The 15,910-nt window shown below is 38.1% G+C and overlaps 1 protein-coding gene across 1 annotated transcript in view; it reads left to right on the top strand.

Annotated features, from left to right (window-relative positions):
• LOC126413380 (protein TAPT1 homolog) overlaps window positions 1-13,188 on the top strand; it is a 135,967-nt gene extending 122,779 nt beyond the window's left edge. Inside the window, exons 9-10 of the mRNA XM_050083260.1 lie at window positions 11,563-11,849; window positions 12,322-13,188. Coding sequence (XP_049939217.1) covers window positions 11,563-11,849; window positions 12,322-12,790 — 756 coding nt within the window. The 3' untranslated portion in view covers window positions 12,791-13,188. The remainder of the gene's footprint in view (window positions 1-11,562; window positions 11,850-12,321) is intronic.
• Window positions 13,189-15,910: the final 2,722 nt, after the last annotated feature.

Genomic DNA, 15,910 nt, shown 5'->3' with positions numbered 1-15,910 from the left:
TTCTGTACAGGTTCTGGAACTCTCAGAACCAAGGTGATGCAAAACTTTTTTTGGTGTGTGTATTGCCAAAGGTATACTATTTGCAAAAGGAAGCAAGTATTATTTGGCCACTGTGATAGAAAGCTAGTTATTACTGGTAGGTAATTACATTTCATATTACAATAATTAAATTGTATGTTTTGTCTGGAGCCTATATTCAGGACAGAAATGATTATGGTGGATCAGAATGAATGCTTAATGCAGTTTTAATACCTGAAAGAAGTACATACCAGCACTCAACCCCTAGAAGAACGAATACTTTATCATTCTAAGAACAAAAGCGTAAAACATGTCATGAGATCTGATGGTTAAGAAAAGTCTACAAAAGCATTTAGGTCCATAGCTATAGAAGGGGGTATCCAAAAAAAACTTAACATTTTTTTCAACTTATTTATTCACGTTTTTAAACACAAACCTTCAATCTCCTTCAGTGTACTCTCCACTGGCACTAATATATTTGTCTAATCTTTTATTCCATTTCTCAAAACATTGTGCAGAAAATAATTGAGTGCAAAGAATTTCCTGGAGGGCTGTAAACTTGGAAATTTTGTTATGAATATTGATAAAATTTTGAGGGTGTAAGTGTCTTTACCCTGAATGCGGTCTGATTTTGCAATTTTGTGCTTTGACTGTTGATCTCAAACTAATGGCTACCCTAAAAAAAGCCCTTTGTGCGTTACACAGGTACCCTGGTAGCTGAGTACTGCTTTCTTTGTGTAGTGCACCCCTAACCAGTCCACCTGATAAAGCAGGTCCAGAAACTGGCAACTAAGACCATCGCAAGGTCGATGAAGCCTTTGGCTGACTCCCTCCACTTAGTTCCAAACCAAAGGACACCAGTCAACTCTAGGAACAATGCTGCAAATTGTGAGCACTCTGTCCACCCTGCTTGCTAGGCCAGCAGTATTCACCACTTCTGCCAATGGCCTGTATGAACTGAGTATGGTATCAGAACCCAAGACGTCAGTTATGCCGATGTCAGCCACAAATTTCAGATGACTGCACCCTGCATGCTCTTTCACATCTTGGATGAGCATCCCATCAGATGTACTGAGTGCATGTTGTCTTTCTTTCTGGCCCTGAATGCTATTTCCCTAAAGAGCTCCATAACATGCCAAACATTGGAACTTTCAATAACCAGCAACCTCCCATCCCCATTTGCCTGCTCAGACCCAGCTGAAGGAGCGAGGCCAGACAGTGAGCCTCCACATTGACTCTGCCCCTTGAGCAACGCAAACATCCACAGCATATCATGCAGTGAGAGCAGATACTCTGAATGGGTTACACTTGGAAGATGCCTCAGCAGCAGAGCCCATGGGTGAAACAAGCAAAACCTGAGGTGATCCATACAGTGCGCCAGATCCGCTGCCACTGCTGCACTTTGAGGCAACAGCCTGAAGACAGCTGGCTGCAGCCAAAAGTGCTTTCAATTGTTGGTGAACTGCGGGCAGCTCTTTGTGCATCCACACACAGCATGTGCACCTCCTATCTATGCCGCCATGACTAACTTAAGAATTGAAATATAAAAGCACACAGTGAAACCTAAATATCCAAATTGTTCCCCTCCTAACATGTCACCAATGGGGGCTGATGGCTTACTGAGAAATGTAGCTGGCTTTTCAAAAGAAATGACAACTGGCTACAGATTTCGAATCTAAACTTTACAATTCAAAAAACTTTAGATTATGCCTCTTAAACATAAAAACGTACATAATTTAAGAATTAACTTACAAAGAAAACACAGAAAAAAGTAAATGCGTAACTTGTTGTTCTGCTGGTGTGTAAGTAGGACAGCTGGAATGAATCTGACTGACTGACTAGGGTGAAATGAATTCTTACTGGCACACCATTATAGATGAATACATCATGGTGGAAGGATAAAGGAGTGGTGGCCATTATGAGAATATGTGAGTTATTGTGATCGTTAATAAGTTTTTTATGTATCCCAATGTTAAATCACATCAACAGCACCCATCGCATGGGAGATCTAAAATTATAAAAGTGATGAAATTTCAAATTTCTGTTAAGAAAACAGTGCAGTTACAGATCATGTAACAGATAAACTACAGGGTGCCTAAAAAAAGAAATGAAAATTACAGTTTAACATTCCATCGACAATGAGATCATTCGAGGCGGGGCACAAATTGAGATTGGGGGAAGGATGAGGAAGGATATTGGTGTGTCCTTTTAAAAGAAGCTGTTCCAACATTTCCCTTAAGCAGTTAAAGGAAACCACTGATAATTTGCAATCTGGATGGCTAAACTGTATTGTGAACTGGTGACCTTCCAAATGTGAGTCAAGTGTGCTAACTGCTTTGACACATCGCTCAGTCACATGAGAAAAAATGTGGTCTTTGGCTTGCTGATATTTGTTATACCCCAAACACAATAATATTTACTTTTGAGGAATGTGGATCTCATCAATAGGATTTCTCTCTCTCTCTCTCTCTCTCTCTCTCTCTTCTCTCTTAACTGAAGTTTCAAATTGGAAATACATTTTGTTTTAAATTATCTCCATGAGCAGGCACAGAGAGAAACTGTATTTCACTGGCTGCTCTGTCATGTCATCCTCTGCCATATGGCATCATTTGGATATGGAATAAAGGATATGGGACACATCATTCTGGTTATTGTCAGCTTTCTAGACGTTGGAGCTACTTCATTTCATTCAGGAAGCTCTCAAAGCTCGTCAGTTGGTGTCATGAAGCTGAGTGCACCTTTTCCCATCCAGGAAACTGCTAACAGTACCAGAAATTAAACCTGGTTTCCTCACACAAAAGTGGACAGGCTGACGTATCAGCTACCATACAGACTTCATAGAAGTATTATGAAATTTATTCAGAATGGTTCATGGCACATACTGTTGTAATATTCACCAGGTAGCCTTGTGCTCCCACCCCTGATTATTACAAATATATGGGACTAATTGAATCTGCAGGTCTCGAGGTAAAATTTTCTAGTTGGTTAGGCCGTGTCATGTTCCTCCTTAGTTTCTTCTTACACAACAGACATTTCAACCCCTCTTGCGAGATCTTCTTCAGGATCGGCTGATTACAGAAGATCCTGTAGAAGATTCCAGCAAAGGGGTCAAAATGTTGGTTGTGTTAGAAGAAACTGAAGTGGAACATGACATGGTCTAACAATCTAGAAAATTTTACCTTTAATATTGGTTTTTCACAGAATTGTACATTTTGCAGCAGTGTATCATAACTGCCAAGGAATGCTGTGATGAGACTTGTCTACAGCTTAAGCTGACAGGCATTATTATGTACCAGATAGGAACAGAACTATATGGATTCACACCTTACAGAAGAGGGAGCTATGGCTTGGATTTCATTTCAGCATAGCTTTTGGAGTCCTAAGATGTCCCTTCTTCTATGCATTAGCCATGTGAATAGTGGTTGTGACTAGTAGTGAGTATTTTCAGTCTTATCTCGAATGATAGCTTTAAGCATTTATGTCTTACTCTTAAATGAATTACTCCTGATTGGTATTCCTTTTCTTCCGAGAGAATCTGCTCTTTCATTTCTCTGAAACACTAGTCAACATTTTTAAATTGCCCTCCTGTTGCCAAAGGATGACCAGTTCCAGTGACAAAAAGAATCTTCACGTGCATGTGCCTTCGGGTGCATTCTTCTGTGCTGAAGTTATGTAGTGATTTATTACTACGGGATGATTTTTGAAATAATTGCAAACATAGAGTACGGATTCAGTGCATAATGGAATGAAAAATGGTGTGCCACATTTTGTTGATGCCACAGTCTGCAAAATAGGCGTAAACAAATATGAAATTTCCAGCATTCGAAAATTTAACATTAGTTCTTTCTGGCAAGCAGTTGCCTTAATGCAGGTATAATGAATACATGTTTTGTGCATGGCTATAGTGCATGCTGCCTTCTATGTTAAATACAGGGTGTCCATAATCAAAGTTCCAGTTTCAAAATGGTGTAGAGAGAGAGAACCACTATCAGAATGATGTAAAATTTGATCAGGATATTACTGACACAGGGGAAAACATTATGGTGGGAGGGATGAACATTTTAGCAATAGATGGCACTGTAAGTATCTCAACGTAAACCGGGTCTGCTACAAATGACAGATTAATCGCAATACAGTGGCTATGGCTTGAGTTGTACATTACACCATCCCCACTGTTCAGCATGCATAACTGCACAAGTTTGGCCATCAACAGTTGTGGCACTGTTAGTTAGATAAGCGCATCCACCACATCAGTGCTGTACCACATCAGATGGAAAAATCAGTTTTTAGTTGTCCTGAGGTAAAAAGACTGCATAAAAAGCCCAATGCCATTGGTTTGTAATTGTCATGAGACTGATGCAAGACATGTTCAACCTGCTGTCCACCATTTGCTGCCACAAGTTGATTTCGAGAAACAGCATGTTCCACAGCAAATTGAAGTGTCTTGAGGGTTACATTGAGAATGTTTTGTGCAATGTATGCCTTCATTTCAGCTGTGTTCACAATTGGAACACTGAACATGCCATCTTTCAGATAACACCACAGCCAGAAGTCACAGAGATTAGGTTCAAGTGTTCTGAATGGTCAGGCTGTAGAGAAATGAAAGCTGATAATTCTACCATTTCCAAAATGCCTCTGCAGCAGCGGCTTCACTGGCAGTGCAATGTGCAGAGGAGTGCCATCTTGCATAAAATTGATCCTACCCACACGTCCACACTGTTGAAGGGTTGGAATGACATTGATGCATACATGACTCTCATATTGTTTACCAGTGATGGTACAGGTAACAGGACTTCTCCTCAAAAATATATGACCCTACAATAAACAATGCTGTCAATCTGCACCACAGAGTCACCTTTTCAGAATGAAATGGTATCAGTTGATGTGTCTATGGATTTTACATTGACAATATTCTGCAATTCACATATTGACCTATCCTTGGAGATATGGTTCATCAGTCCAGAGAAGGTTCCTTGGCCATTCATTGTCCACTCCCAGCTGAGCATGAAATTACAGAGCGAACATTTGTTTCGCTGGCAGGTCAGCAGGAAGTAACTCCTGAACATCGGTGATTTTCTGTGGATAACAATGCAGATTGTTCACAGGATTTTATGCACCGTGCTCACAGGCATGTCCAGGGTTCGGGCAGTTCTCTGTCCACTGCATGTGTGCACATCACCACTTGACTGCTACTGCAGTGCTATGGCCACATCTTTGACAGACTTTGGATCAACTACTTTCCTCCCTCTGCCACATTGAACTCTAAAAGAAACTGTGTGTTTGAATTGTGTAATAATTTTCTCCAGACCCTTAGCAGATGTCAGACCAATGCCTTTTTTCGTACCCTTGAGTGTCCGGAACTTCTGCAGGGCTATTGGTGCACAGTCAACATTCTTGTAATAGAGCTTTGCTAACAGTGCATGATCCTTCAGGGAGACAATCATATTGAGTGTGTTGGACGCAAGCTGAGGAACAGCTGCGTGCTGTGCATCTGTTGATATTTATATTCTAACACTTGCAGCATCATCTACTGCTCAAATTTTTGCTAATTTATTTTGTTCCATGATGTTTCCTCTTAAATCAATAATATGCAGTTCAAATTTGATGTCATTCTGATCAGTGGTTCTCATTCTACAGTACGTTGAAATGACACACTATATATACCTCAGCTGCACCTACTTTTATTGGTAAATCCAGATTGTTTTTAGGTTTTCTTCATGGTTAAATTAACTAGAGATGGAAAGGCAGACAATTACTTATGTTCAAGCAACAACTAACAGTAATGTGGATAGAACCACTTTAAACAGAATACAGCACTAATAACTTTCAGAACAGTAAACTCCCTCTTCAGGAAGAAAGGATTTGAGGGGTGGCAGAATCGAAGGGTGGGAGGAGCACATTCAGACCTTAACATAAGAGGAGGGCGGGACAATATGAAGGAAAAGATAGATAAGTGACTACCTTTCCCTTATTTTTATGCAAAACATAGAGAGAGAGAGATAGAAAGAGGACAAGGGAGGGGGGGGGGTAAAAGAGTCAGTAATGAAATAAGTTGAAATTTAAACTAATAAAAAGTAGGCAATACATGACAGTCTTAAGTCCAAGAGGGTGGTAGGCTCATAAGATTTGTAGAAAGCAAGAATCCATATCTGAAGTTTGGGGAAACTATTGCTCAGAGGGATAATCCAAATGGTCTGTTTGATATAACAGGTCATTAGGTCTCCTTGATCTACAGTGGAGAGTGCTCAGCAACTGGTTACTGGTTGTCCCACAGGTGAACATTCACATTTATACATTCTGCCAGTCAGCCTGTATGTAGCTGTGTAGTGAATACAGTTCAGTGGGTAAACAGTGTTATTGATTTAAATGTTCCCTTGTCTTTGATGTTGTACAATTATCCATTTGTGGGCCCAGAATAAATGATTGTGGGAGGATGTTTGGGACCGATATTATGTGTAAGCAGTTGTGTTAAGAATATATTGGGGTATGGACAATGATGTGGGAATGTTATGAGTTTGAGATTTGCGTAGGTTAAGAAGGTGACAGAGAACAGCGAGGGAGGATATAAGAAAGAGATAACATCATTTCAGGGCTGTATCTGAAAAGGAGTAATCTTTCGTGTGTTCAAGACCTAGTTTGTACTAACTGGCTAGTGCGTGGCTTCTGATTTTGTTGGAAGTGAGAGCTATATTGGTTATTGGAACAAAAGAACAACTTGTCTGGGAGTTTAGTTTGTGATCAGAGTCAGTGGGATAGTTGCAGAAGACAAAAGCCAGAGAGATATTATTGGTACATATGTTTAGGGATTTGATGTTATAACAGATACGTGTATCATGGATACACTGTAGGAAAGGAAGCAGATGTGGAGTGAAGTTTGGATCCAAGACTCAGTGAGGTGGAGGTCAACATCCAAATAGATAGCTTTGTGTTTTGAAAAGGGTCCGGAGTTGTTCTTCACCTTGAATCCAGACCACAAAGATGATGAATCTTTATCAAGCTAGGTAGCTCAGTTTCTGGATGAGGAGAGCCTTTTTCATTTGGTCGCTTGAGAAGGTTGCAGTAGGGCTGGGCCATCCTGCTTGAAAGAGGTAGCATTCAAGGGTTTAATGCCCATGCATGTGGGGAATGTTGGCATAGAGTAGGTTGAAAAGGATGGTTTCAGATGGGAGGGGTTTAGGAATGGCTTTGAGACATTCTTGGAAGTAGTTGATGTATTTTGTGTAGTATGGGAAACCCTCTGTGATAGCTAGGAAGTGACATTCTACCAGTATGGAAATGAATTTATTTAGGACTTTGAAGCCTACTGCAGCAGAATTGCCAGGATGCTCCTCTTTGCGTAACACTGCATTTGAAATAGAAGTTAATTTTTCAGGAGGTGTAAGGATTTTTCTGGGGGCATTTGTGAGAGGCATTGGGCTTTTAAGATATTGTACAGTTGTCTTAATGGAAGGAATGTGGTCATGATGAACAAGTAAATATGCTAAGTTATGATTTTTGAAATGAGAGCTTTGGTGATCTTTGAAGTGCATATGCCACATACTTCCTGCAATCAAATATCACTACAGTGGAGCATTTATCTGCAGAGTAATAGTGTCCTACCATCAGATCACAGATAGCAAGGACTGGAGCAAGGAAATAGCAATGCAAACAGTGTTAATCCTCATATCACAAGGCTGGATTCAACAGTGTGCAGACAGAAGCAGTTTTGATGATATGGCAGTGGATGTTTTATAATGATTTCTGTTAAATCTCGTATCACAAGCCTGGATTCAGTAATATGCAGACAGTAGCAATGTAGATAATGTGGCAGACAATGATTAAACTAATGGCTAATTCTGGATTCAGTAATATGCAGACAGTAGCAATGTAGACAATGTGGCAGACAATGATTAAACTAATGGCTAATTCTGGATTCAGTAATATGCAGACAGTAGCAATGTAGATAATGTGGCAGACAATGATTAAACTAATGGCTAATTTAAAAAGTCAGATAATGAAGAAATTAACCTGATAAATAACAAAATGTTAAAATAATTCCATTATGGAGACGAAAATTACTGCTTGTAGTAGTCATATTAACTTCAGTTGACAAAGTATAACTAATACCAAGGAGCAAAATTGTAATTCATAACAAATTGCACTGGTCTGTATTGGCAAAACATACATATCTGGATGGTTTTCTCATCCTCATCTGGGCACTGGCTTTTTGTGTTGGCTATAACTGCAGTGTTAGTGCATTGCATTGCATTGCATTGCATACACCAGTAACTGCCAACTAAGAAAGTACTGCCATGTTATGATTACACTCAATCTTGTAGTTTAGTTTTACTGTTGTCTTCTGCTTTGGAGACCAAAACTTTAGGCCAAAAGTAACTTTTGCATGTTGTTTCACTACCAGGTAACATGGTCTGATAATACTTGGACCGTACATAGAAATAACTGATACAAATATAGTATAGGAGCAAACTTGAACAAATATGCAATGAGACAAACAGAAATCACATTTTTTATTTAAAGACAATAATTACACTGAAGTCACCATGATCCATGATGGTCCCTGGACATTTGCAAAATGAGGGACATGGTTCTTTATAAAGTGTGTGACCCCCACAGGCAGCAGTGCATGCTCTGCAATGTGTTCCCCTGCTGGCCACAAGGTTGGTAAGGAGTGCTTGTGGTAGTGTGTTCCATTGCTCCACCAGTGCAGCTGATGACTGCTGGGTGGTCATTGGTGCATGTAGATATGCCGGAATATGTCTCCCCAGTGCTTCACACATGGGCTAGATGGGATTTAACTCAGGTGAATAGGCAGACCAGTCAATTTGCTTAATACCCTCTCATTCCAAGAGCTCCTTCACCTGTGCTGTTCTGTATGGTTGTGCACAGTCATCCCTGAAAATGAAGTTGCCACTAAATGCATCCCTGAAAAGATGCACATGTAGAAGGAGTACAGTGTCACAATAACATTGACAGGTGTTTGTACCGTGTTCAAAGATTTGAGGGTGAGTACACCCATGGAACATTATGCCTCTCCACACCATAATGCTTTAGCAAACCAAACCTGACACGGCTTGTCTTGAGGCCTCTTGCTGGCAATCTTCAGTGCATAGATGAAATGAAGCTGCAAAAACCTTAGTGGCTATTGGGAGGTTTTCATTGAATAATGTACACAACTCAACAATTTTAGTTTCAATTAACACTTTTATTCACCTTTAGTAAGCTTTGTTAAATCAATGACCAATTTATCGGATATAAAACGAATAATTAGCATATTCATCAGGATAGCCCCTACAGTACCTAACAGCCACAATGGAAAAGTTGAATATTCTGTTGTGGCACCTAAAAACAGTTCACATTTACATGATATTTCCAGCTAGTACTCTGCACTGCCCTTGTAATTCATTAGAATACCATACACCCCAGCACTTTAACTAAATCAGTCTGTAATGCACATCACAGATTCCAATAATACCTCACCTTGCTGACAATGACATTCCGCACTTACATTAACCACAACTCAGTCTATTTAGAATAGCCAGTAATTTAGTTTACAGAGGTCACTCAAAACGTATTAAACATTGGAGTTCTTGAGTTTCTCGGTGATTGGTGCACAAATTTTTGCGTGCAGAACAACATATCTGTGATGTGAGTTAACACTGAGAGTGCGCTGAAACACAGGTCTTACTTGTGAGTTTGCAAACCACATAACTATATTGGGTGATGTTTGATTACTTACAGATGGGCATAAGAACAAACTGTTATTTTGCAAATTATGTTATACATTGAAAATTGACTAGATTCCATTTTACTGTTTTTGATGAACTGCAAGAACTAAGGTGATTTTGGCCTATAGAAATGTCTGACTGGTCAGAAATTTAGAAAAATACATTGTCACTACTATCCTTGTGCAATGCACATCCCCTTGTTTTCATGTATGAGTGATTTAATTTTACTAAATTACATGAAACTATTGATTAGTGAGTCAGTTACTCAATGCTGTATGTCATCTTGTTCTGAAAAATTAAGGCAACAAAAGTACATAGTCAAGTATGAATGTAAAGTGTTTATGACAAAATCTGCAATTGAAAATGGTAGTGGCTCTAAGCTTCAAGTTTAATTAGTGCAGATAGTAATTAATTCTAGGTAATTTAAAATATGTCACTGAAAAGTCGCAATGCTTAATTTTTGACTGGTGCTGTAAGTCACTTTCCTCAAATATGTTTATTAACTCATAGGGTTTCTGCTTGTAGCGAAGTATATCAGTTAACAGTATTTTCTAATTATGAGTGCCCTAATGAAAATTAACCACCAAGTAGAATCCAAAAAATGAAAATAAGAATATGAAAAATAAATTTAAATGAAATACAGTGTAAATAAGAACTTCAATTTTGAGGGAAGTGTTTCGTGCCAGCAAATAAAAATATTGAAAATGAGATTAAAAAAAGCAAAAAATATTTGATTACTTGTGTGTGTGTGACGGGGGGGGGGGGGGGGGGGGGGGGGGGGGGGATTGGGAAGAATCGACCATGCTATATCACAACCAGCACCTCCAAACCAATCATGCCTGACACAATGCTGCATACACCCTTATGTGACGAGAGGTGGGTACATGTAATGCAACCAAGAACGTTGCCGAATGTGATTGTTTTGGTGGTCCAGGTGTTACGGTGTAGGGAGGCTTAGTATTGTGTGTGTGTGTACTGACCTCCAGTTCTTTGAATACAGTATACTCACCGGTCCACATTGTTGTGAAATTGTACTCTTTCCCCATGTGTGTCTTTTCAGGGTTGCTTAAATCCCATTGAGGACATTGGTGTGTGTTGGGGAGATGTATTGCCGTATGATCACATGCACCAACCACTGTCTTGTCTTTGAATAGAAGTGCCATTTCTGTTTGTCTCATTGCATATTTCATTCAGTCAGCTTCTGTACTATACTATATCAGTCCTTTCTACGTGTTGTCCAAGTTTTATCGAGCTCTTGTTACTTGGCAGTGACACATCATATGAAAGTCATTTTCATCCTTAAGTTTTTCGCACATGTGTATCTTGGATTCAAATTGCCTCCTGCTTGTATTGAAGGTATGGATGCAGTATTGTTGACCTATTACCACACCATATTACGTGTTACTTTCTTATAAGAGTTTCTGTGAGATAATGGAGGCCAGCTATCACCTTCATTTTGAACAATTGTGTGTTATTGGGATGTGAAGCTGCATAGTTTCCCGTACAGTGAAAAATCTTCAATGGCATTGGAAAATATATACATACAATTGAAATGCAGATTCCTGGAATTTTACACAACCTAAAATAACTGTGTTAGTTAAGTGTATGAATCATGTATGTCTCAGCATGAAAGAGTTTCCTATTAAAAAAAAAAGTTTAAAACATTTAATTTTCTGTCTTTTTCACGTATTACATTGTTGGCACATTGCTTTTGAGAAACCATATCATAACTATTAATACAATGTTGTACAACTGATTTTTTAAAAAGTGTTATTCGTTTGTAAAACAACTTATCCTATTGTATGTTTATTTTGTACAGGCTTTTTCGGATCCATCTGATCTTGTGGCCCGAAGAATGGGTTTTATACCCCTGCCTCTTGGAGTTGTGATGATGCGAGTGCTTGGTCATGCATTGCACATCGAAGGACCTGCAGCATTCATACTTCTACTGCTTTCATATTTGTGTCTTGCTTCTTTTCGCATTCTCAACAGTGTTATAATGCTTGGGAAAGCATGTGGATTAATAAAGCAATATCAGCAAGAGAAAGTTGGGACCCCTGCAGTTTCATCAACTGTAAGCCGAGCAACAAGTCCTATAAATGGCAGGTGAGGAAATCAATTTAAAAAACAGTATTTAAAAATTTGTATTACTACAAGTACTATTGTTCAGTGATACAGTATCAGCATTTAATAAAGGCAATGGTGTCAGCTCAACCAACATTGAATCATGATACTCATACAAAATGGTTATTAGTGATGATTGCAACACAACAGTTCTTTGACAGATGTTAGAGATGCATACAAAGAATTATGAATGTTTAATTCTTGTTTTAAATCGTGCAATAGAAGGCATTTATTGACTTACATCTTCTGTGATAATTTTTATCTTTTATCAGTGAATACAGCATTAACTTTAGAGAACATTGTATGGACTTCCATCTTCATCATTAGGACAGTTTCTACATAAGCCACTTATAAACATTATACGTATTCTTCAATACATAATGTTGGACACATCTGGCAATCTTTAACAATATTAAAAAGTATTTCTAAGCACTAAAAATGTATTTTGTTACAGACCAAATGTAGCGCGCCAGTTGTTACCAGATGGTGGCATATCAGCAAGCCCAGCACACCATACTTTGCAGAGATCAGTGACTGTTGATGCAAGTTCTTTAAAACAGGGTTTTGGAGTTAGTGAGGTAGAAAAAAAAGAACCTCCACTCCAAGCGCCTTCTGACCGCAGCCTGGGTCCAGCAGCAATATTTTCTAACAGTGCTGTGAGCATTGATAGTGTCTGCCTGAATGAGGAATTGTTGCGACATGAACGAAGTCCAGAGACTGGTCTTGCAAGCATTGTTGAACATGAAGTTCTAACTAGAAGTGTTCCAAATATCCAGGCTAATCTAAATGTTGATGGTGCTAGTGATTCATTGGTGCAGGATGAATCTGCCGCACAGAAGAGTGATGAATTTTCCAAAAAGAGAGCAGAATCAGAACCTTCCATACCTTCTGTGATTGATGCAGAAAGGGCCAGTGTTTCATAACTTCAATGTTTCTTTTTGCTTCTTACACTCTAATTTTAAAGTGACATTTTCTGCTGACATGGTGGGAACTGTAAAGAAAACAGTTTTTGACTTCCCATGCATTTTGTGACTTAAAAATGTTAAATTTCGTTTTGCAATGTAATGTGTAGCTCTGCAAAAGTCATGCCATATGGCGTTTTGTGCTGATGACTACAAGTGGACTAAAATGTTATTTTTGATTCTGCATGAAAGATTTGTCACTCTACATTCAAAGAACAGCTACAAAGAATATGTGAAAAAAATTGTTGCTTTTAATTCACAGCTCTGCTGCAAAAACTTGGCAATAGTGATGATATGTTCTTCTTTCATTTGTCGGTATTGCATGATGGATTATTGTACATGACTAAGTCTGTATATTCATACTTTTTATTTGAAATAAATTTTATTTTTTTAGTAGAACTTCATTCAAGCAAAACACTGCAGACAGCTGAACACAACCATCAAGAGTTTCTCTGCCTCTTCTAGCATAACTCTCCACATACCAGTGTCCTGACTAACGTGTGCATATTTGTGGCACAGACAGCAACCAGGGGCCATTAAAATTAGGAGTTTGTTACATTTTCTGTGGCTAATCTGCGTTGGGTACCTGGAAGAGCTTTCCAGAAACTGTGGAGTGTAATGGTGGTCTCCATTGTGTAATAGCAGCACACTGTATGTGGTTTCTCCAAGACGAAATCGTAAGTGCTGGAACATGTGCTCGAATGTTGCAGGATGTAGTTTGAAAATGACTGGACAGTTGACACCAGTTGTCCAAAATTAACTCCATAGTACCTGTGTATCTTGGTAAATTGGTAGGTATGAAAGGATTGGTTTGGTCTTATGTAAGGGTCATTGCAAGTGAATGGTGTATGAAGATAAAGGTTGATAGTAAGGTTAATATTTTGTTTTATGGGGGGATGTTGTCAGTGTTCACAATAGGAATGCAAGGTGTTGTCTCGATGTCGGATTTTAATTGTTCAGTAAAAACACATCAGACATCCAAGGTATTTTGTGAAGATGAAATTAAGTTAAACTTTAATATTACGGCATTACAAGAACTCAGAAGTGTATCAAGAAATTATATGAAAATATAAGTATCAACAGCCTCCAGTGGATACTGTGTAACTGTTAAATACAGTCTTTGTGTGAGTAGCAATTGCATGATTTCTGGTGTGTAAAATGTATGGGTGATTAAATGGAGGTAAAAGTATTGGAGGATTATCCACCAAACTTAACTCGCTTTAAAATTTAACCATAAAATTGAAAGAAGAGCAGTCAGAGTGTTAAAAATGAGTATTTTCAGTTCGTTAATGCAACTTGCTGTTTTGCACCAAACAAGACTATCGTGTTCAAACCCAAAGACTTACTTGAAATAACTATTTACTTATATCAAAGAGTGACACTTTTATTTAAAGACAGTAATTACACAGAAGTCACTCAGAGCGGCATACTAGGACCAATACTGTTCCTGATAAACATCAACAGATTTCCCAATAGTGTTAGTCATGGGGAAAAATCTTTTTGCTAATGAGAGCGGTATTGGAAAGCAGTATTAATTATAGCCTCTGAGAAAATAAGAGAACTTATTGCAGAGAAAGCAAACGAAATCAAAGGTCAATATGCAATAAAGTGAAACTGAACATAAAGAAAACAAATGCCAAGAGCTTAAGTTTGAAGACGAAAAATGGCACTGTTTAATTAAACATAGAAAACATCTCTACAGACTACATAATAAACACAAAATTTTCAGAAATATGTACTGATTTTCTGTTAAAGTTTTGCAAACACACAAAGATACATTCAAATAAAAAGTCATCAACATATTATGCCGGAAGGGTCCTGTCATCAATGTGTAACAGGCAGTGTTTTTTTTTATTTTATTTATTTATTTTTCATAGTGTTCACATGCACACTCAGTTCTTAACTATGGAATTGTTTTCTGAGGAACAAGTATACAAAATAAGAATAAAGTTTTTTAACTGCAGAAAAAGGCTGTAAGAATATAACCGAAAATAAGAATCTAGTTCATAGTAAAGTGCTTTTCCTAACAATAGGGATTTTAACAGTACACAACGTGAATACATTTACCAATCAATTGTGCACATCAAAAATAACATTGTCCGTGACCATAGAATAAGATCTACATTGAACATTTACCATGAAAAAATAAGCATAAAATTTAAATCACCCAAGGAGATTAAAGACATTACTAAAAGAAACTTATTTTAAAAGTTGGTTAAAAAGTAACTGTTCTGCAATACTTTGTGTATAGGAAGGATTATTTAGATAATGTAGAGTAGATGTACAGTAAAAACTATACCATAAAAATAATAATAAGAATAAGAATAAGAAGAACAACAGTGATAAAACGTCTATCATATGTTTACCATAACACATTTACACTAGTTTGTGTATTTTTTTTCTTGGTTTTCTTTTCTGGAAAACTTTACTTCCAAAGCAATGCAATGTACTGTGCTGGTACCAATACTTTATCCTCTTTCTGAGTTCAGCATTTGACTTGTTGCAGAGGAATAATGACTCAGTTTTTCAGGCTAGCAAATGGGAAGTTGTGGTACACAAAATGGAAACCAAACATTGTTGCTATGGTCCTGACATCATGTTTGTAGTGTTACATTATGAAATAACATGTGCACAGTGACTAGGAGTGAGAAATGAATGAACAGTGTAGCTCTAACCTTTACATTATTAAATAACTTCTTTGCAAATCAGCATTGTACACGAGGGATAGACCATATTAGGTAGCACAGTTTCAGACAGTTTAGCCTTGTATTTGGGAAGGTGGAGGCTCTATTCTTCTTCTAGCCATCATGATTTAGGCTTTCCAATGTTTCCCTAAATTAATTCAGTCAAATGCCTGGATGATTCCTACTTAAAGCCCATGGACACACTCCTGTCCTATCTGTTCTAAGTTGTAAGTACAGTATGTAAATGCTGTTGCTATGCTGGTAATGTGGTGCCTTATCTCTTTGTGATTGCTGTCTGTAAGATGTGGACTGTCTTATTGCTTTTGTCTGTCATGCTGATATCTGAATACATGTGTATTGTGATCAAAGTAACTGTTATTTATGTTTACTATTGTAA

The sequence above is a fragment of the Schistocerca serialis genome, chromosome 1 (assembly GCF_023864345.2).
Source record: "Schistocerca serialis cubense isolate TAMUIC-IGC-003099 chromosome 1, iqSchSeri2.2, whole genome shotgun sequence".
NCBI lineage: Eukaryota > Metazoa > Arthropoda > Insecta > Orthoptera > Acrididae > Schistocerca > Schistocerca serialis.
Note: the sequence above shows the minus strand (reverse complement) of the source record. Positions and strands in the feature narration are given on the sequence as shown.